The sequence below is a fragment of the Pleurodeles waltl genome, chromosome 10 (assembly GCF_031143425.1).
Source record: "Pleurodeles waltl isolate 20211129_DDA chromosome 10, aPleWal1.hap1.20221129, whole genome shotgun sequence".
Lineage (NCBI taxonomy): Eukaryota > Metazoa > Chordata > Amphibia > Caudata > Salamandridae > Pleurodeles > Pleurodeles waltl.
The window spans coordinates 813,130,979-813,154,354 of NC_090449.1; the positions used below are offsets into that span (position 1 = coordinate 813,130,979).

The following is a 23,376-nucleotide window of genomic DNA, read 5'->3' on the forward strand; positions in this document are numbered from 1 at the left end:
AATTGCATGCAGACTGCCATCGCAGAATGAATGAAACGGTGCAAGCCATTTTGAAAACATGACATGGCACACACCCTGTGTGCAATGCCCATAACCACTGCATGTAATATTTGTAAGTCACCCCTACAGCAGGCGTCAGAGCCCTAAGGCAGGGTTCATTATATTACATGTGAGGGAACATTTCAATGAGCAAATGTGACTCTGTGATGCTTGGTTCCATTCCTAGGCATTGCAGGTGTTCAGGCAGACATGTTGAGGACATGTACTGGGCATGGGTTATTATGAGTTACCCAGCATTATCATGACTGCACTTAAAATACTGGTACTAATGCCAGTATTGGATTTATTATGACATGCACCCAGAGGGCACCTTAGAGGTGCTCCCTGAAAACCTACGAGACTCTTAGTTTGTTGGCTGACCGGTATCAATCAGCCTGCCACCACAAATGAGTTTCTGACCTCTGTAGGTGAGAGCCCACGCTCTCAGAGGCCAGAAACAATGCCTGCTCCAGAGGAAGGGGTTAGCACCTCGCCCAGCAGGATGGCTAGCAATTTAGCATATGTTGGTTGGAGGCTTCAAAGCGTCTGCCTCCCTTTGATATACAACCCTGTCTTCTCTCAGACCTCAGGAATGCCACACCCTGCCATGAGGCCCATTTGGCACCAGAGCAGATGGGAAATGAGTTGGTCAGGAGGTGTGTTTCACTTCTAGGCTAGCCACACCCCTAAAATGGGCTTCCTGAAGTGAACACTCGAGGAAGGGTTCCATGATCTTGTTTTGAGTGGAACTAGGAATTCTGGGTCAGGAACAAGCCCACTTACCCAAGGAGTGGTAATTTACGGGTGTAGTCTCCCCAGGAGTATTTAGCCCATTAGCTACTACCCTACACTCCCCTAAGGGCTCCTAAATTCAGTATTTAGGGGTCCCCCTGACACCAGACTTCAGATATGGCTACTGGGAACCAAAGGCAGACCCAAGATGAGCAGTCACCGCAAAAACTGAGTATTTTGCCTATTCTTGGTGCCAAGCCCTGCTGTGATGCCTGAACCGTAACAGTTGCACCCACCTGACTCGTCCAAAGTTATACATCCTCCCAACGATGTCCAGCACTTCATCAACAAAGTGGATTCTCCCTTGGTGAGGAGGAGCCATCCCCCTGCATCTGTAGGCACTGACCGCATCTGACAGGGACACTATGTTCTTGCCCGTCAGGTCCACCAAGGGAACAGGACATCAGCAGGAGGTCTCTGAGACTCTAGGAGGTCAACCTCATCTCTCTGCCAAGCTTTGAGAAGCTAGACCCTCCAGGAGCCCCCTGCACCAAAACCCTGATTATCAGAGCACTTGCCCTAACCAAGGCTTGTTTGTGTCCATCCGGACAGCACTGCCATCAAGATTTACCTTCACATCGAGGAACTTCACAACAGATGGGCTCCAGGTCCAGAGTGGCTCTGCTGCTGTTTTTTTCTCTGAGAACTGTGGGAGGCTCCAAAGCTAAGTGACCAGCCAGCCTCTGCACTTGAGCCCTCCACCCCAGGTACACAACCTCTGCCTGTGATCCCTTGCCTTAGGAGCCCCTTCGAGCCACAGGACTTGTCCCTAGGACCCCCTTGCAGACCCTGGTATTTGGCAGGTCCCTTCAAACTTTCCCGCTGTGATGCTTGGGGCTACCAACGCAACCAGCACCTCTGCACCCAGGAAAGGTAAACCCGAACTGCTGAGGTACTTGGGACCTTGCCTCCGCCCCCAGTACCTTAAGCCCTAAAGGACACCCCTGAAAGCCATTTGCAAATAACCCAATGCAGTTTGTTTTGCCCATAGGATAACATAACGCGTTCGAGGCTCATGTCTCAAATCTGACAGTTCTGTATTTGCTGTTTCTTTGAAAATTCAATAACACTTACCTTGAAATTTTGATATTGGTGTTCTACCTTGATCGTACCCATAAGTTCTGGGTAGACAACCAACTCTTTGTGGGGTATGTGGGTGTCAAAGAAAGTTTGGGCGGTGCAGAAGCGAACCAGTACTCGTTGGATTTTGCTCTGCATTAATATCTGCTACACACTGGCCAAAAAGCAACCTCTTGAAGTCTTGCGGGCTCATTCCACAGAGCTAAGGCTGCGACTACTGCTTTAGCATGTGAAGTTCCAGTCCTGGACATCTGCCAGGTAACAACCTGGGTGTCTCTGCACACGTTTACCAAACACTACTGCCTGGACAGTCCGGTCCATAGGGATGGACACTTTGCTTGTTTGGTCTCATTTGAAATTGGTTCACAGACCCACCTCCGGGGATGGCATTGGTTTTGTATCTATTCACAGGTAAGGAATCTGCAGCTAAAAGTCTCTATCACATAGACAAGTTACTTACCTCCAGTAACACTTTATCTGGTAGAGACTATGGGGGTCATTCCGAGTTTGGCGGGCGGCGTTTGCCGCCCGCCAAGCGGGAACCGCCAATTGGCCGCTCCGCAGTCAGAAGACCGCGGGGCCATTCTGACTTTCCCGCCAAGGGAGCGCCCGCCGGCCCAGCGGGCGCCCGCCAAGGGAGCACCCGCCGGCCCAGCGGGAAAGGGCCTGCAACACTGAAGCCGGCTCCGAATGGAGCCGGCGGTGTTGCAGGTGTGCGACGGGTGCAGTTGCACCCGTCGCGCTTTTCACTGTCTGCTAAGCAGACAGTGAAAAGCATACTGGGGCCCTGTTAGGGGGGCCCTGCACTGCCCATGCCAGTGGCATGGGCAGTGCAGGGGCCCCCAGGGGCCCCAAGACATCCGTTCCCGCCAGAAACAGGCTGGGGTGAAGGGGGTTGAAATCCCCATGGCGGCGCTGCTTGCAGCGCCGCCATGGAGGATTCGCCCAGCCGGGGCTAATCCGGCGGGAAACCGCCAGACCCGGTTTTCCGACCGCGGCTCGGAATGGGCAATGAAGCACCGACAGCCTGGGAGTTCCCTTGAGATGTGCCAAGGAAATGAGCAACCCCTCCTCTGTGGTCACTCAAATCCAGTTCTGGTGGCAGCACCTCTCTCACTGGGATTGGTGCCTGGCTGGCTTGAGTGACGAAGGAAGGGGCAGGCCAAGGTGTTAGTTACATCTGCCTGTGACAGGGTCGGCCTTTTTAAAGTTTTTTAAGTCCCTTGAGCAAATGGGCTCTAAAAGATTTAGGCAGCGGAAGAGTAACTTTTCTAAAAGTACCCTTTGCAAAATATTTATTACAAATCCAGCTTCACCAATGAATTGAGCTTGTAATAAATATTTCAGAATGTTCAAACATGAACTTTGCAACTCTTTCCTAGCCTGAGATACCATTATTAAATGTAATATTGTATTCCAGTGCTTTCCTATAGAATAGCCGACTCCACTAGAGTGGCTAAAGCTTTTTGGACCCTTTTAATGTAAAACATATTAAAACTAAACATCTACATGTCTTACCTTCATGTGCCATACTGGGGTGACTTTTTAATGTTCAAAGGGAGGGTTTACGCCTGTCAAAAGGGATTATTTTGACAGGTCCAGTTTGCAGTTAGAACCTACACAGTCAGGTTACACATGATACGCCTGTAGTCATGTTTGCATTGTCACTGCAGGAGGTGGCACCGGGGTACACTTAGAGTACTATAGACAAGGGACTCGTAGGCGAGTTAAGTATGCCAAATAGGAGCATGCCAGTTTCATCATGTTGAAAGGGGTAGCACAGGCACTTTACTACTGGTTAGCAGGGCTACGTTTTACAGCCAGCAAAAATGATCAAGGCAAAAATCTTGGGGTACACCACACAAAAGATGGTCATTTCCAACAAAAGGTATTGAGTAGGGAGTTATTTTCTATCTGCTTTATTAGCTGTGAGTTAATATTGTGCTTCATTATCTTAGTTATCTAAGGAAATGAGTGGGCTAGGACAGAAATTAGCAAGTGTCCTAGAATCCAGTTAGAGTTTCTTTAACAAATGTTTTACAAAATTCCAAGATCTGGCGGTGAGCGGAGATGACGCTAGAAGAACTGACCTGACAATTGGCCAGAAAATGATATACCACAAACAGTTCTTTAGAAGGATTTTAGCAGATAATATACAGTTCTAGATATAGTTAAAGGAAAGCTGTATGGACAAGGTCCTTATATGCCTTTGGCTCACATTTATCATTTGAATGCCTCCAATCCCTTTCAAAGTTTTCACACCTACTTTTTGTGAAGAGGATGGCTGGTTTCTCCCTTAATACAATCATCTCTTATAACTTTATTTGCAAAACACCAACAGGCTTAATACCTTCACTGAAACAGAGCTTGACTGTCCACATGGGCCACCAACTGAAGAAAGTGTGTCATTTGCAGTAGTGGCTCGAAGGACAGCCAATGTAATACAATTACAGCTCCCCCCCTTTAAAATTACAGCACATTTTTTAATGGAATTTCTATGGCCTGGGCCAGCAGCACCTGAGCCCTTACTTTTATTTAATGATGCCTTCACAGATACCATGATGGCTACGTAGTCAAAACATTGGTCTTGCCCACCTGTTGGCTGGCAGATAGTCAAAAACATAGACTTATGCCTGGTGATCCAGACTTTCTCACCAAGGACCCTACTCTGGAGAGTCTTATTGTACAGGCCCTTACCAGCATATTGGACCCTACCTCATTTCCAACCAGTCCTCCCGAACAGAGAGTCCAAAGGATTAATGCCTTTTTCAAACATATGTTTTACTCTGCCAGTTTGTTACTGTGCTTCATGAATGGGGTCATACAATTTGGGTCAGTTTGATCTTGCACGCATTCCCAGAGCACCTTCAGACCTCTCTGGCTCTGATGAGACTCAATGGCCAAGACATAGCAAAGTATTTTCACCTACCCAGGTTTGGATACCACAAACTGCATTGATAGAACAACCCGTGCCAACGTTGCCCTCCATAGGTATGTTTGGATGAGGCCCACTAGCTTCTCTGGTGAAGTACAGGCTTTGCTAATAGATATACCCTTAGATGGACTCACCACTTTTGGGACAAGGTGGATTCTGCTTTAGAACGATTTAAAGACAGAAGTGCTGTGGCACTTTCTTTGGGGCTGATGACCCCTGCTGAACAATATCCGCACCAGTTCAGGAAATTAAGGCACAATTCCAGGGTGCTAGCTTTGAGGTAGATATGGTGTAACCGGCCACTGATTGAAAAGGTAATCCAGTCCTTTCAGAGATGCTGATATGGAACCGGCAGACGTTGTGCAGGTCAGCAGGGGCATCAGTCATCTAACTCTTCTTCCCTTCTACAGGCAACAAACAACTTTAGATTGCTCTTAGTGGTGGGAGGAAGAATCTGACACTTCCTTCAGGGTTGGAGATCTGGCATGTCTGAGAGATGGGGCTTGCAAATCTTTCAGAAATACTACACCCTACCTTTTCTCTCCGTCCCACCCAATTTTCCTCCCACACCAGAGAGATGTCAGCAGACGATTTGTCATTCTGCTGCAGGAGGTATGCTGGTTGCTCTCTAATGGCTCTATAGGTAGCACCATACAAGAAAGATGGGGGTTGCTATTCCCATTAATTCATTGTCCGTAAGAAGTACAGGGGCCCTCTGACTTTTCTTGGACCTCCAAACCCTTAACACCTTCCTGAAGAAAAGACACATTCAAAATGCTTGCATTGGCCCAGGTTCCATCTACTCTGGACCTGAGAGGCTTGTTGGTGTCCTTAGACTTGAGGATGAGTATTTCATATACCCATCCTGCAATCCCTCAAACGTTACCTGTAGTTCAAGGTGGACCAGGAGCATTTTCAGTTTGCTGTTCTCCTTCCCATCACCTGTGGTTGTTCACAAAAGTGATGGCGATGGTCACTGCCCATCTTTGGAAGTCGGAAATCCCTGTATTTCCATGCTTTGATGACTGGTTCCTGGATAGGGATTACCATAGTCATTCATGTACCACTTACAGACAGAGGTGGATCTTTTGACATGGTTCGGTTTCACCATAAATGAGCCAAAGTCCCAACTGATTTTCTCCACAGGCTTCCATTCATTGAGACGATCCTGAATGTCAGGCTTTTTCCTCCACAGCAACAGGTCCAGGATATGAACTTGATATTTGAGGCCAGAATCCAGGTGAGGGTGGCTCTGAGGCTTCTTGAACCCTTAGCCTTGTTCATCCTTCTTGTTTACTACGCCGGGTGGCACATGTGAGCCCTACAGTAAAGTTTAAAGTATCAGTTTACAAATCGCTGTTGAAGACAATCATTCGATACCAAAAAGTGCCGCAACCAGATGTAAGAAAATGCAAGTTGAAGTGTAAAAAGAATAAAATAGATGACTCACTGAGCCTGATAAACAGTCATCAGACTGCAGTTGACGGTGCCCCCAAGAAAAAATGTCTGGGGTTCTGCTAACAGAGTGGTCCTTATCTACAGTGACCAGGAACTTGGCAAAAGGCTATTCTGCTGATGAAGCTTATCAAGGAGGAACCCGAGGCCGGCCCATCGCAGGGCAAGGGCCCTGATCCTGGTTTTCAGTTAAGGAGGCCACAGAGACCTCTACACCCAACGTCAGTAATTTCCACAATGATCTATAATGCTGTCGCCTTCCAGAAACCACCACCACCTTTCGATACCACCAAAAAGCAGAATATTGGCAATAGATGGACTGCCTGTATAGTGACATTTGAGCATTTCATTGATGCACTTGAAGAGACTGATAACAGAAAGATTTTCAGATTTGTCAAAAATCTTGCTGGTGATGGCGTAAAAGATGTCATAAGGAAAATGCAGAGAACTGTCACATACCATCAGATTAAGTGTTTTGAATCTCAAATTCAATCCAGTACCCAATGTGGATTATGAACAGTACATTTTCAGTCAAGAACGTCATAGAATTGGTGAAGAAATCAATGAATTTGTGGAAAGACTCAACACGCTCACCAGACACTGTAAGTTCAATAAAGCCATGCGGCTTAGAGTTCTTAATGGATGCTTGTCCGATTCATTGAGATGATGACTGCTGAGAGAAACTTCTAGTCTGGAGCGAGTATTGATGGTTGCCACAGCTGAGGAACGTGCTGAGAAACAAGCTGCTGACATGGAGGCCAGAGGTGCCCAGAGCGATTCAGTCATGACTATGAAAAGTAATCAAAACAAAAAACTGAAGAACACAAAATGATGTCTATACGTAAAAAGAAGTTGTGTTTCAGATGTGGACTTTCACACAAAGGAAAGTGTCCCACCATTGGACAGATATGCATAGGTAGTGGTAAAGAGAGAGAAACTTAGTCTGGAGTCAGTGTTGATGGCTGCCAGAGCTGAGGAACCTGCTGAGAAGCAAGCTTCTGACACGGAAGTCGGAGGTGTCCGGAACAAGTCAGTCATGGGTGTGAAAAGTAATTGAAACAAAAGACTGAAGGACACAATCTGATGTCTACACATAAAAATAAGTTGTGTTTCAGATGTGGAATTTCATTTCCACATGAAGGAAAGTGTCCCCCCATTGGACAAATATGCAAAGGTTGTGGAACAGAGAACCACTTTGTGATGATGTGTAACGTGAAGGAAAAGAAAAAGTGCATCACAGCGCAAAGAAAACATGGCTGCCGGAATGTTCCAAAAGCAATGTTCAGCACACACCCACAAGTACAAGCAGTGACATCAGTTGAGGAAAATAGATACTAAGTGTAGTCAGTCGTCATCTAAATCATCCTAAAACAGTTCTTCTGCCTCAATAATAAGTGAAAGTCAAGAAAGTGATTGTGCCGTTTCAATGTTTACCTCAGAAAAACGTGCACGTCGGACTGGTCAAGTGTTGGGGAAAAAAAAAAGTCAGTCAAAGAAAAGTCGAAATGTCAAAGCAACAAAATCATACAAACACTGTCCAGAGATTACATTAAAAATATATGTCTGTTCAGAACCTTTCATTATTGACAGCAGTGCATCGATAAATATAATACCTGAGAGAAGTACAGTGAATTATCACATTACTGCAGCATATGCAGTCAAAGATCAAAGTGTTTACTTGTGCTGCATTGACACCCATGAAGAGTAAAGGTTAATTTTTAGTGACAGTGAAACATAAGAAAACAAAAATACAAGCACCGATCCATGTGCTTCAAGGTACAACAACAAGTACCTTCTTGCTCATTTTCCAAACAGCTGCTGTCTTGGGACTGATTTCTGTGAATTACAACATGAATGCTCATCACTAAATAGTAAGTCAATTCATTATTTCATGGTTTAGGAAAGTTAAAGACTATGAAAGTGAAGCTGCATATTAATTAGGATGTCCGTCCTATTGCTCAGAGACATAGATGAGGGGCTTTTCATTTACACTAAGCTGTTGAAAAATAACTTTAATTGTTCCTTAAACATGATATTGAATGTTTCACTGGTCCAGCACCATGGGTTTCTCGCTTAGTAGTAGTGCCCAAAAAGGACCGTGAAGGAGCTATGCGTATATGCATTGACATGCACCAGGCAAACAAAGCAATTGTACAAGAACAACATCCAGGTCCGCACATTGCCAACATGATAACACAATTGAATGATGCCAAGGTCTTCTCTCAACTTGATTTGAACAAAGGTTATCATCAGTTTGAACTTGAAGAAAATTGCAGGTATATTACAAACTTTTCTACACATGTTGATTTGTTTAGATATAAGAGACTTAATTTTGGTATGTCATCGACTGCAGAACTTTTCCAAGATGTCATTCAGCGGGTCTTACAACCTGTTGTGAATCCATTCAGTTATATCAATGACAGAAGGAGCATGATAACACTCTCACACAAGTATGTCATTTACTCAGTGATGCCAGTTTGACTTTGAAAGCCGACAAATGTGAGTTCAATAAGACAAAATTGAAATTCATTGGCAATATATTTTCTAATGGGGGCGTGACTCCTGATCCTGCAAAGGTGCAAGCTTTTACAAACGCTGAACCCCCATAAGATTTTTAAATGGTACTTTTTTTTCTCAGAAAGGCCAGTTACAGTTTAAGGTACATACAAGACTTGTCACTGTTAGTGCTCCTTTACAAGAGTTGAGGAAGAAAAGCTTTTCATTTCAAAGGTAAAAAAAGATGTGCGAAAAGTGGCCAGAGAATCAAACATGCCATTGAAAATGCCACAGAAATGGTGTACTTTAATCTAAAGCTTCATACAGAGATTATGGTTGACGCTAGCCTGATCGGATTAGGCACTATACTTGCACAGCATAGTGGACGTTGTGTCTCAAACAGAACATGCTGACAGCATGAGAAAGAAAGTTTGGCTGTGATATGGGCTTATGAACATTTCAGTGTGTTCTGTATGGAAAGACGTTTATTCTAGTGACTGATCATCAAGCTTTGCTGACCATCTTGGGCAATCCAAAACCCAAAATGCCTCCTCAATCTGAACAATGGGAATTGAGATTACAAGAGTATGATTATACAATTGTGCACCATCTAGGAAAGGATCCGAGTCCTGCTGACTACTTTTCAAGAGTGCCCATACAAGAACACAGTCCTCCATTCAGGACTGTTGAGGCCTACATCAATTTCATTTTCAAGTCGAGTACACCAGCTGCTGTATCATTGTCCCAGATTGTCACTGCCACGAGTCATGATAGTGACCTGCTGAAGTTAAAGGATATATTACACATCAGCCATGGAACAAACACAGTTGTCCTCATAGTAATAATGGTGAATATCAAAAATGCCAAAGATGAACTGTTCATAACTCAGGAAGGAGTTACATAACCAGGATAAAGGATCCTGATTCCAGAGAGTCTGGACAAAAAGTAATTGAAGTATCTCACAAAGGACAGCAAGGTATTGTTCCCACAAAGAGAGCTCTCCGAGACAGAGTTTGGTTCCCATACATAGACAAACAAGTTGAAAAGGAACTAAATGGTTGTCACATATGCAAGTGTCTATCAACCAAAGTTACTCAACATACTCTGAACATGTCAGAACTCCCTAACCATGCTTGGGAGAGAATAGCCATAGATTTCTTTTGGGCCAATTGCTAATGGGCATCATTTAATGGTGACTGTAGATGAATACTGAAGGTTTCCCTTGGTTGAAGTCTCTCATCCACGACTCAGAAACGAGTAATCGAAAAACTTGATGGCATATTTGCAACATGGGACATACCAACCATTGTAAAGTCATTAAAAGATCACACCTTTATGGCTACAGGCAAATGGACTTGTTGAGCTTTGTATGAGTACACTAAAGAAAGCAGTGCAATGTGCAACTCTCAAGAAGCTCAATTTGAAAACAATATTGAATTCTATTCTACGAGCTTATCCTTTGACATCTCACTCAACCACAGGTGAAAATCTTGTGATTTTGATGTCTGGGAGAGCAATTACACCCAAGTTACTCCAATGGACCACCGAAAGAGAGAAAAATGAAAGCATGCTTGCTACAAGGAAGTTGGTTAACAAACAGAAAATGAATGTTTATGCAGACAAGGTGTCATGCAAAAGACATCTGGTTCAGAAAAGATGTGGTGATTGCTCAACAGATCCACTAAAGAAAATTTGATGCTGAACCATTTCAAGTGTTGTGTACTGAAGGACACACAATGACTGCCCAGTGCCCTGGGAAGACTATTATCTGAGACTCTTCTCACTTCAGGCCTGTGTTTTATCGGTCTTCAACTCGAGACGGTAAAAGAAAGACTGATTCTGAAAACTCTGATTGTTGCTGATTCCTTGCCATCTCTAATCATTTCTGACCCTGAAGGTGACAGACTACTGCTTCCAGGAACCCGTTCGGATCAGACCATCAAAGCACCATGAAGATTTTTATGAAATATAATTGTATATGTTTCTATGTATATGTGTTAGACCTGACAGCCTTAGGGTGGTCACCCCTAACTTTTTGCCTGCCTCCTTCCACTTTTGAGATACTGTTTTTGCTGCTTTTATGACCCTGCACACTTTACCATTGCTAACCAGTGCTAAAGTGCATTTGCTCTCTCCCTTTAAACATGGTAACATTGGATCATACCCAATTGGGCTATTTAATTTACTTATAAGTCCCTAGAAGAGTGCTCTATATGTGCCCAAGGCCTGTAGATTAAATGCTGCTAGTGAGCCTGCAGCACTGGTTGTGCCACCCACCTCAGTAGCCCCTTAACCTTGTCTCAGGCCTGCCATTGCAAGGCCTGTGTGTGCAGTTTCACTACCAATATGACTTGGCATTTAAAAGTACTTGCCAAACCTAAAACTCCCCTTTTTGTACATATAAGATACCCTTAAGGTATGCCCTAGGTAACCCATAAGGCAAGGTGCTGTGTAGGCAAAAGGCAGGACATGTGCCTATGTAGTTTACATGTCCTGGTAGTGTAAAACCCCTAAATTTGTTTTACACTGATGTGAGGCCTGCTCCCTTCATAGGTTAACATTGGGGCTGCCCTCATACATTGTTTGAGTGGTAGCTGCTGATCTGAAAGGAGCAGGAAGGTCATAATTAGTATGGCCAAAATTGGAATACAAAATCCTGCTGACTGGTGAAGTTGGATTTAATATTACTATTTTAGAAATGCCACTTTTAGAAAGTGAGCATTTCTCTGCACTTATATCTTTCTATGCCTTACAATCCCATCTGGCTGGGCTTAGTTGTCAGCTCCCTTGTGCATTCACTCAGACACACCCCAAACACAGGATACTCAACCTCGCTTGCATACATCTGCATTTTGAATGGGTCTTCCTGGGCTGGGAGGGTGGAGTGTCTGCCCTCACACAAAGGACTGCCTCACCCCCTACTGGAACCCTGGCAGACAGGATTGAACTGAAAGGGGTCCTTGTGCACTTCTAAGCCACTCTTTGAAGTCTCCCCCACTTCAAAGGCACATTTGGGTATTTAAACTCAGACACTACCTGGGAAGGAAACTCTGGACCAGAATCTGCAACCTGCCAAGAAGAACTGCCTGGCTGCCCAAAGGACTCACCTGACTGCTTTCTATAAAGGATTGCTGCCTTGCTGTTGCCCTGCTGCCTTGCTGCTCTCTTGCTGTGCTGAAGGAGTACTCTCCAAGGGCTTGGATAGAGCTTGCCTCCTGTTCCTTGAAGTCTCAGGACCAAAAAAGACTTCTCTCCTGCAACTGGAATCCCCATGCAATGAAAATTCGATGCACCGCTTGGCAAAAACGACGCACAGCCTGATCGTGGTGAAAAATTGACCGCACGCCGAGACCGGAACGAAGCAGCCCGACTTCGCGACGGAAGATCGATGCAGCACCAGCGACGCGACCGGAAGATTGACGCATAGCCCTACTGGATCGATGCCAGCTGACCCAGAATGATGACGCCCGACTTCCTGAGAGGAATCGACGCAGCGCCTGCCGTGCGGGATAATTTTCCACGCATCACCCACCGGAATCGACGCATCGCCTATGACTTCGCTCTGCAAGCCCTGGATTCAACGCATCATCCCGGGCGTCCGAAAACCCCGCCACCCGAAGAGGATTCATGTCCGCGCGCCAGAAATCGACGCAATGTCTTCCCCATGTGGAAAATAATGACGCAAGTCTGTGTGCGAAGGGGCAAAACCATTTTCCACTTATCTCCTCCTCTGCGGTCCTGTGCAAGGATTTTTCAACACAAACCATGTACTTTGCCCTGCAAAACACACTTGTTGTTTCTAGGAGAACTTAAGACACTTTTTATTGCTGGTACAGTAATATTTCAATTCTAAGACACTTTATATTGCTTTTGCAGGAATATTTCAACGTATTCTTATTGCATTTTATTAATTTCGACCTGCTTTTATCCAGATAAATATTTTCTATTTTTCTAAACACTGTGTGGTGTATTTTTGTGGTGCTATATTGTGTTATTTTATGATTTATTGCACCAATACTTTACAATTTGACTTCTGTGTTAAGCCTGACTGCTCAGTGCCAAGCTACCAGAGGGTGGGCACAAGATAATTTGGATTGTGTGTGACTTACCCTGACTAGAGTGAGGGTCCTTGCTTGGACAGGGGTTAACCTGACTGCCAACCAAAGACCCCATTTCTAACAATATGTGTATGATTAATGATTTTCTAAAAAAAAAAAAAAGATTTTTCATTTAACAGAGAGGGAGATATAGGGGTTCATTATGATCCCAGCAGTAGGTGGTAATGTGGCGGTAGTACCGCCAACAGGCTGGTGGTACATACCGCCACATTATGACATTGGCGGATTGGCTGGAGCTAACCCCCAATTTACCACTCTTACCGCCATTGTGGTAGCAGCCGCCGGGCCGGAGATAACAATCTCCAGCCCAGAGCCGCTAAATTACCTCCGGTGGCATAATGAGCCAGCCTCCCGCCATGGTTTTCATGACTTTCACAATGCCCTACTAGTGACAGGGAATTCTTTCCCTGTCACTGGTAAGAGGCTCACTCAAACACTCTTCAGATGCCCCCCACCCCCTCCTCCATCCATGCTCCCCCTTCCGATACCCCCCCATGCACGCAGACACTCTCAGACACGCATCAGGCATACACCCACTCACTCACACTAGCATACACGCATTATTTCACACATACATCCATTCATGCTCGTTCACACCCACACTCACATTCATACTGACATGCAGACATGCATTCACTTTTCCATTCTTACACGCATTCACACACATGCATACATTCACGCAAACAACACTACACACACATTCACGCACACACTCACACATTCATGCACACAACCCCACACAAAGACAACACCTCCCACCCCCCTGCCCTGTCGGAGGCCCAATTACCTGCATCCAGGTGGTCTTCTGGCAGGGAACGGGACGGGCGCTGCTACCGCTAGAACCGCCACGCCAGCAGAACACTGCCAGACCGTATCATGTGTCATGATACGGCTGGCGGCGGTCTACTGGCGTGGTGGTGCTGGTGGTAGCAGCGCCCCCTTACCACAATCCGCCAGTATGACAAAGGCCGGATTTCTGCCCTTCTTCTGGCAGAAATCTGGCTGTGTTCATAATCTGGTGAACATATGGTAGCTGCGGTGTCGGTTTTTTGACAGCCGTCACCGCGGCAGTAGACAGTTTATACCGCTGATGTCTTAATGTGGGCCATTGTGTCCTGCATGATGTAGAGCAGAACCTTTCTGGCTCCCAGCACACTCCGTATCGGTGTGGTTTAAAATTTTCAGGTTCACAGGTACAAGCAGAGGAATAAAGACGTGATTTTCAGCTCCATGTATGGCCTTGTCAATGCCTGGTACCCAGGCTGGGGATGGTTAATTTGGCCCTGAAGGTACTTCCTTTTGTGCATTAATGGGAGGCTGCTGTACATACATCACCACTTTGTGGTACTTCAAAAAGTAGGACACAGTGGGGTCTTGATTGCTGTGCCAGAAGTTTTGCATCTCTGGAGGAGGCTAGAACTCCAAGGCATCTTTCTTGTTGCCAGTCACTTGGTGGTGTCCCTGAATGCTAGAGCGGATGTACTAAGTAGGTATAGTCTGGTGAGTAGTGAGTAGTGTCTGCATCCTGAGGTGGCACAGGATCGCTTCCATCAGTGAGGGGGCAGCCACGGTTAGATCTGTTTGCTACTGTTGGGAATGTGCAGTGTCAGCACTTTTGCACACTAGAATTTTCACAAGACCTTTTGCTAGGAGAGGCATTCCAGATTAAAAGGATCTGGGGACTACTGCATACCTTCCAGCCACTACCGCGCCTGCTTCCTGTTCAGAAGAAGATTAGGAAAACCACACTTGAGTCAATTTGGGCTCCAGATAAAGCCAGGAGATATGATACCCATAACTCTAGAGCATTAGCATCTCTCCTCTGATCAGGTTGCCATTCTGCAATGCCTTTCTGTCTCAGCAGCAGAGAAGGGTCCGCCACATGAATGTACACAGTGTACACCTCAATATGTGGAGATTGGGTAGCAGCAATTAGCTGGGTTCGACTTGCAGTTTGAAATACTGGATGCCATTTGTGCTGCCAGCTGTCAGTCCATGAAAAACATTTATGCTAGACACTGGGACCAATTCGCAACCTCATGCAGTGTCTAAGACACTACGCCTTTACAGGCAAAAGCTGTTGGATTTCATTTTATTTGTGTTGTCTATAGCTGAGTAAGGCCTTACGGTGAGCACTGAAAAAGGTTAGTTGGCAGCCTTTTCACCTTTCTACTTTTGCTGGACCTACCCTCCTTGTCCAGATCACTTCTTGTGATTACATTTATTAAAGGTCTGATACACATTTCCTCTCAAGCCATTTGTGTTGCCATTGTGTCACCTTCAACTTAGTCTTAACTTTCCTCTTGTGTATGCTCGTCTAGCCTCTGCATTGATGCTTGTTGCATCTCCTGACCCTGAAAACTGTCTTCCGCATTGCAGTCACATCATCTTCAAGCACTATCAGTGCAGCCAACGTACACCCATTTTTTTTCTGGACAAGTTGGTGATGAGGACTTGAATAGCCTTTCTGCCAAACGTCTTAACTCACTTCAGCCTTGACCAGTCCATCACTCTGTCAGCATCCTTTGCTCCCCCTCAACCCTGAAGAAGAGGAAACCTGTGTAAAAGAGGACCCTGGAGAGGCTGATAGTTCTCTCATTGGCCAACAAACGACTCCCTGAAGAGCTACGAGTGTTTGCGTACGAGCCAAGGCTTTTACACCTGTTTTGGGGTATGGGCATCATACTTGACATCGGCCAGGCCTCAGCATTGACATCAGTGCATACGTTCACGAGGCACTACTGCCTTGACAGCCAGGCCCGGTGTGAAGGACATGTCGCCCTCTTGGTTCTGCAAGACTGTGGTCTCAAATCACTGCACATACCCTCCACTACAAGGAACTACCACTTTGGTGTGTACTCTAATGTGAGGAACATGTGGCTAGACGTATCCATCAGAAGGAAAATGTACTTACCTTTGAGAGCGCTCTTTCTGGTAGATACTCTAACTGCAGATTTCCCACCTCCCCTTCTGCAGATTGACTTCATTTTCACATCTGAAATGGTCCCAAGTTAGTATTCATTACACTTTTACTAGGAATTGTTGACTACGTGTCTGAAGACAAGAAACTGATGTCAACATGCAAGGAAGGCACTTATATGCAGCTTGGCTCAGTCATTTCTGGGGCGATATGGAACCAACGCAGAGCCTTGTTGATGTATAAACAGCCCATCATTGGGGTGATCTCTTCACAAAGCTGATGTTTTATCACTGACTGCATGCAAAATCTTGATGTTATAAACTAAGTAACTGTTAACCTTATGCCACCATGAAAAGCATTAACCGAGTTTCTTTCTTCTCTAGGGTTTTTTCCCTATTAACATATGGCTCTATGGCAGTTGGCCAGACATTGTCCTTTGCTCCTGACTATGCCAAGGCCAAATCAGCTGCTTCACATTTGTTTGCATTGTTTGACAGAACCCCAGCCATAGACAGCTACAGTGAAGAAGGTCAAAAGCTGGTGAGTGTTCACCCTTTATAGAAGTTATTACATGTGTGCGTGACGAAAATGCTCTATTGTTCAGGGGTGACATTATGGGAGGAAGGGTGTCATGAGACAAGCATATCAAGTTCCAATGGCATAGCTAAAGAATTGTGAAACATTGAAATACAACAAAGGTTACATGAGCCGTCCTCGTCTATGGTCGGAACATACAACCTATACAAGCGGTGCTATTTAACACTCGTTCATGCTTTAAAGGTCTGCTGTTTCGCTCCTTTTCTATTTTTTATTTTTTTTACAGCGCCCAATGTTTTTCTGCAGCACAAATCAATATTTTCATCTATTTTTGGCTCCTGCAAATCATCACTGTCTGCTACAAAAAGAAATGGAGAAACATAGTAGTACTCTTACAGCATTTAATGTGATTCTAAATAGCACTGCTCCAGACCATCTAGTACTAAAACATCTAAACAGGAGAGCGACGTTCTGAAGCAAAGAATAAACATTTTGGTCCCTTCCTTGCACATCTTTAATTTAGGAATTATTCTCAAAATAGGAATTTTATGTGAGCTTGAAAAATTGAAATAATTTCAATTTTGTTCTCTGAACACAGAACTAGAGGTATCGTAATGTCAACTACATTGCATATCCCACTTTAATTCAATTCTGGAAGTGTCATAGTGTGCACAAAATCAGCTTGAAATGTATATGTGTTTAAGCAGATGGACTTCAGACGAGTCATGATGAATTCTAAGCTTTCCAGGGGACACCATCTATCCTCACTGAATGATAGTGTGCCTGCGCTACGTGCTTTTAAATATGAGAGAACCAATGTTAGTTTTAGGATGCTGTGCTTTGAAAGATGCTATAAATATGTCTTCATATGGTATAGCAAGATCTCGATGTCACCTCTGCATGCACATCACACCACACAACACGCACATAAACAAGCATACACATACATAAACTTATACATATCCATAGAGAAAGGGGCTGTTGCTCAGACTCCTTCAGCGACTGGCTTCATTGACTGCCCCTCGCATTTTGGATCAGACCTTAGCATTTTGCAGGTGGAGACAAAGAAAGTAGTCCTCCTGCAGACTTCTGTAATGAGCTACTGGCTCCATTCGAATTGCTTTTTCGGAAGTTTGCTCTCCCGTCCATCTCCTGCAACATCCTTGCAGCCTTGACTTGAATATGCCTGAGGCAGCCTCACAAACATATGTGCTGAGCATCACCTCATCAGGCACAGCCGCACAAGTGAGGGCAAAGTACTTGCTAGGTTGTCTCCAGTATATACAAACATTTCCTGTTAAGCACCTGTTATTTTACCATGAAAACGAATGCCTAATGTGACTTATCCAGAGTTTATGTAGAGTTGAAACACGGTCGTTGTTTTATTTCCATAAATCTGTTTATTAACGTTTTATCATTATAATGTTTCATTTTATGACATTATCATTTTTACAACATAGTGTGGTGTGTAATGGTTATAGCATTAAGTGTTAGTTGGTAAGTTAGTAAAACGATGATGTAGCATATTGTATATCATATACTTGCAGGTATTCAATTTCTTAGTTTGCTTGTTGTGTTGTCTGCGGTTTTTGTCCATTATTGCTTCCTTGATTAGTGTTTTTTACCATTATCGGCTTGTTTTTCAGGTGCAGACTGAGAGATTAATAACATGCTTAACATCTGTCAGCCAAGGTGTCACCTGGTAGTGCTCGCTGGTGTAGCGTTGTTCCCATCACTAATGTATCATTGGGGTGTCTTTGTCAAACAAGCAGGTATCATGAACTTTATGTAAACTAACTTTTTAAATAAGGAGGGAAAAACAACAATAACATTTGCTGGTTACAGGCATCTATACAGTTGTTTCGCATATGATCGTTCCCCGGTCAGGTTGTAAATTACAGTACAACAGTTCGGCCCGCTGGTGGAAGGGGCAGGTCGGGTATCGGGTCTAATGTGTGCTGTCTACTCGCCTCCCAGCTTCATAGCAGATCTCGCCAGTTCTCGCATTCAATCCCCCCATGCAGTGCATTTGTTCTACAATAGAGACTCGTTCTTTTAGTCTAAACTTTCATCTACTGGGTTCCCTCCCATACTCTGCAGCCTCATCCTCAGCTCCTCCCAAGCATGCAGATAGCGGGAACTGACGTAGTCCCAGGATCTCCTCTCGTCTCAGCGCCGTGCCCTCCGCTCCTGCCCACACCTCGAGAGAGCGCCTCCAAGCCTGCACCGGTGGTGGATCTGGAGATTTCCACCTATGGGTCACCAATCGCTTTGCCACTATGAGCCCTAAGTCTGAGAAGCGCACCTCTGCTCTGCGTTGCTTGCTTCTGGGGAATAATCCTAATATACATGCCTCCCATGTGAAGGGTATTCGTTGTGTTATGCAGTCAGATAAGTTGTCAATTACCTCCCTCCAATAGGGGCCCAAGCTAGGACAGGACCACACCATGTGTAACAAGTCTGCTCTTATCTCCTGACATCGGTGACAGGCCGCGTCCCCGCAGGCGAAGTATCTGTTCACTTGGGCTAGCGTAAGGTAGGCTCTGTGGACTATATAGTACTGGATTAAGCGAAATCAAGAATTGCGGGGCACATTTAGGTGGCCCGAGAGAGCAACCCCCCATCTCACCATCACAATCGAGTTGCCTGTGTCCGCTTCCCATGCCGCGCGCAACACTTCGCTCTCGTGGGCAGTGTGTATTCTCAGAGCATCTGCCAACCAGCTAATCAGGTGATGGCCCCGACCCACCACCTGGAGGTACTGAACCAGCAAGTGAGTAGGAGGGGCCACTGAGATGTCGCCCCACCCGGATTCTAGAGTCCTGAGCAAGGAATAGTACAGTAAGAACTGACCGGGCGGCAAGCCCAGCTCCTGGAGTCTGGCAAACTAGAGCAGTTGGCACTCCTCGTAGAGGTCGCCTAGTGTGTGCAACTCCATTTCGTGCCATTTGCGTAGCTCAAGGTCTGATGTGACTCTAAGGCCTCTCGGCGTGCCCGCCAGCGCCAGGGCCGGCGCGATCCCCGGTTCTGTGAGGCGGAGGGATCTGCTGTAACATCCTTGGGCTACCCTGAGGAACAGCTGCTGCGGGGTACGCGCACGAGTGAGCGGGTGGAATAAGTGCTGTATTTGCTGGAGCGACCAGGGGCCCCCTTCCGACGCCGTGTCCGCGAGCTGGGTGTCCGCCAGCCACCTGGATATCCATTGTAGATGAGCCACCAGGTAGTAATGTTCCAGGTTAGGGACTGCCAGTCCACCTTTGTCAGGTGGCATGTACAGTTTTTTTAGGGCAACTCTGCAACGGCCACCGTTCCAGATGAATTCCCTCAGTCCTGTCTCCAGTGTCCTGAAGAAGGCGGGGGGAACGTAGTGCGGGATGTTAGAAAAGAAGTACAAGAGTCGTGGTAAGACCACCATTTTTAGGAGTGCTATCCTGCCCGCTACCGACAGCGGCAGTGTCCTCCAGAATAACATTTGTGACCTGACCGAGGTCACCGCTTTTGCAAGATTGCCCTCAAATATGTCCTGCTCACGATGATAGATTCGGATGCCCAAATATCTGAGCGTGCATGGTTGCCACAGAACAGGGCTCCCAGCCAGCTCAAGTCGCGGTTCCGAAAGTCCTGGGTCAAATGGAAAAAGGCACGACTTGGACCAGTTGACCCTGAGTCCAGATATCGACGCGAAGTGCTGTAGGAGTGAGCCAGCCACCGGTGGGATCTGTGTGATGTCTCTGAAGTATAGAAGGAGGTCATCGGCGTATAACGACACTGTGTAGGCCATCTCCCAAAGGGATTCCCCAGTTGCCCCCCCTCTCTGCGCAAGGCCACCGCTAGTGGCTCCATAGCAAGTGAGAACAGCACTGGCAAGAGAGGGCAGCCCTGCCTAGTACCCCTGCGCACTCGGATCGGTTACGATATGTCGGTTCCAAGCTTCACCCGGACCTGTGGTTTAATGTATAATAGTTTGACTAGGCAAGTGAAGGATGGTCCCATACCGAACTGATGTAACACTCTGAACAGGTAGGGCCATTCTAGGGAGTCGAAGGCCTTCTCTAGATCCAGAACAAGGCCGTCCGCTCGCGGCCAATCGCGCCTTGCATATTGCATGACCCGAAACAACCTTCTGATGTTGTGAGAAGTGTCTCTGGCCGGCACAAACCTGTTTTGATCCGGATGTATCAGACCCGGGACACTCGGCGCGTCGCTAGTACCTTGGCTAGTATTTTATAATCTGTGTTCAGCATTGTCAGAGGTCTGTACAAGCCCATTTCCACTGGGTCTCTCCCGGGCTTAGGAAGGGATACCAGCAGCGCCTCCCTCTGTGTGGCCGATAAATGACCCTCCCGTTCAGCCGCTTCATATACACGAAGGAGCTTGGGCGCCAGTTGCAACGCGAAGGCCTTGTAAAAATCAACTGTTAACCCATCTGGACCCGGCGTTTTGCCAGACGCTAGCTCACGGATACTGGATTTGATCTCCTCGAGATCAAGGGGTGCCTCAAGTATCTCAGTCAGGTCGTTTTCTATGTGTGGGAGCTCCACCCCTGCAAGAAACTCAGCACTGGAGTCTTCCCCAGGTGGCACCCTTGAAGTGTAGAGTGTCTCATAGTGTCTTGTGAATTCGGCTTGTATCTCCCCAGGTGTGTGTATCAGTTCCCCTGTTTGTGAGCGAATTTCCACTCTCGGTTTCCTTTCACAGTCCCGGTTGATCAGCTAGGCCAAAAGCTTGCCCGCCCTGTCGGCTGAGGCATGAGTTCTCGCAGAGTGTGCGTTGCAGTTTAGACATCGTAGACGCTCCAGCAATGCTAGGTGTTCAGCGCGTATTGCCGGCAAATACGACTCATCAGCTTGGTCGTTGGTTACCTCCCCCGCCGGTCGCAGCAGGACCGCTCTACTCGAGTGAGTTTGCGTTCAACAGAGCGGTGCAGATTACACTTGGCTCTCAGACAGTGCCCCCGGATGTAAACTTTGAATGCATCCCATTCTATCAAGCCTGACGAGGCCGTGCCTTCGTTATTTGAAAAAAATTCTGGTATTATGGTGCTCAATGATGCTCTGAAAGCAGCGTCTTCCAGTAGCTCTGGCCTCAATTTCCAGGTGGGAACAGCTGGACGGGAGGAACCCCAGCGCAGGTGCGCAATTAGTGGGTTGTGGTCTGAGTGTGTGCACCCTAGATAATCCAGGTCCACCACAACCGGGGCGAAACCTGCAGTGCAAAGCATTCTGTCTAGGTGCATGTGTAGGAAGTGTGGGGCAGAACAGAAGGAGTAAACCCTATCTGCTCTGAGCCGCTGTCGCCATATGTCCACCAACTGCCACTGCTGGGTCCAGTTCACTAGACCGTGCAAAGCAGTTACTACCGGTGATGTGGGCAGCGGGGGGAGGGAACGGTCCAATTCTACATCAAGCACGCTGTTGAAGTCCCCCCCCAGCAGCCATGGAAGGCTGCTCCAACCCGCCAGGTGGTGAGACAGGCCCTGTAGAAAGGCAGCCTGGTCTGTGTTGGGGTCATATATCGAGCCCAGTACTACTGTATGACCCGCCAGCTTCCCTCTAACTAGCACAAATCTTCCCTGTGGGTCCACCACCTGTTCTTCCGCCGCAAAGGGAGTACCAGCTCTGATCCAAATTAATGCACCTCTGGCGTAAGCCGAATGACCAGTCGCATATAATTGCCCTCTCCAGCGCTGGCTCAGCCGGGGGATCTCCGGCACCATCAGGTGTGTCTCTTGTAAAAATGCCAGGTGAATTGAGTGTCTTCTAAGGTAGGAGTAGATGGCATATTGCCGCCTGGGGGTGTGAATGCCTCTTACGTTCCAGGTAATTGCTCTGTTTGTAGCCATGCCATAGATAAGTCCCTTTTCGATTCTTCCCGCTCCGCCCCTTCGCGCAGCGCCCCCTCACCATCCCTCTGTTCCCAACCAGCAGTCAGGGGTTTAATAAGTATCCACCAGCAGAAATAAAACAAAACCAATGCCATCAAAGCAGTTAGACAACAGGTCACTGCCCAAACAGGACAACAAAAACAGGAATGTGCAATCACACATCCACACATTATATGTCTCCACTAATAAGAGCGTGGGGGTAGGCCAAACCCGTGTAGGGGCATTTCAAGCACAAACCATTTTATCCGGCTGTGGTGGATAACAGAGAGAATAGAGGGAAACACAAGGGCAGCCTCACAGTCTCCAGTCAGAGGGAAGCGCAGCGTGCGGGGGAGGGCGCCACACCATCCAGCACACACACAGCCACATGATGATCAACGCATATGTTCAATAATCAGAGCCGCTGCCTGTTCATTTCACAGGTTACTTTTCTGTAGGTACCGTTAGCTGGGCAGTTCCCATAGTGTATAGTCTCTTGACGTTGTACGGAGATCTTTTAAAAGAGTTTGTCTGTGGTGGCTGGGGTTACAGGGGTGCCCCCGAAGAGGCCCGACTCCGACTGGCGGTCCGGCGTGAGGGGACGGTCACTGGCCGGTTGTGAGAGTTCTGTGTCCGATCCCGAGACCAGGGGGGATGCACTTATCGCCGCGGCAGTGTGGATCGCTTCCCTTCTCTCCTGGATTAGCTGTTCCAGGTCTGGTGCGCATTTCGTAGGTCCAGTGTGAGCTTAATTTCTCCTTCGGTCCAGACGGGTTCGACTGCGCTTGGCACGAGGTGCTGGTCTAGCTTGTTCAGCCATGTCATTAAGAGTTAGTCCCGATGCTTCAAGCCACTCCCATGCTGCCTCAGGTGTATTGAAGAAATGTGATTTGTTTTCCGCCACAACGCGCAGCCTGGCGGGGAACCCATAAAAGCACGAGCAGCCCAGCCTGGTGGGGAAAAGTAATGAGTAAGTTAGACCAAGTGCGTGCAGCTTGCGTTTCAGAGGCAGGTATGAGGCTCGATCCCTTTGCACAGCTAGGGTATAGTACGGGAACAACAAGATCTGCGCGTCGTCCACTCGGGGGGGGGGTGGATTGGCTGGCTCTCACTGTTCGTAGTATACTGTCTCTATCTGCAT

General features: G+C 46.8%; 1 protein-coding gene across 3 annotated transcripts in view; it reads left to right on the plus strand.

Annotated features, from left to right (window-relative positions):
* The window catches only part of LOC138261913 (ATP-binding cassette sub-family B member 5-like), a 987,125-nt gene that overhangs the window by 838,369 nt on the left and 125,380 nt on the right, over positions 1-23,376 (plus strand). For all 3 annotated transcript variants that reach the window (XM_069211477.1, XM_069211478.1, XM_069211476.1), the window contains one exon: positions 16,219-16,375. In XM_069211477.1, the coding sequence (XP_069067578.1) occupies positions 16,219-16,375 (157 nt within the window). The remainder of the gene's footprint in view (positions 1-16,218; positions 16,376-23,376) is intronic.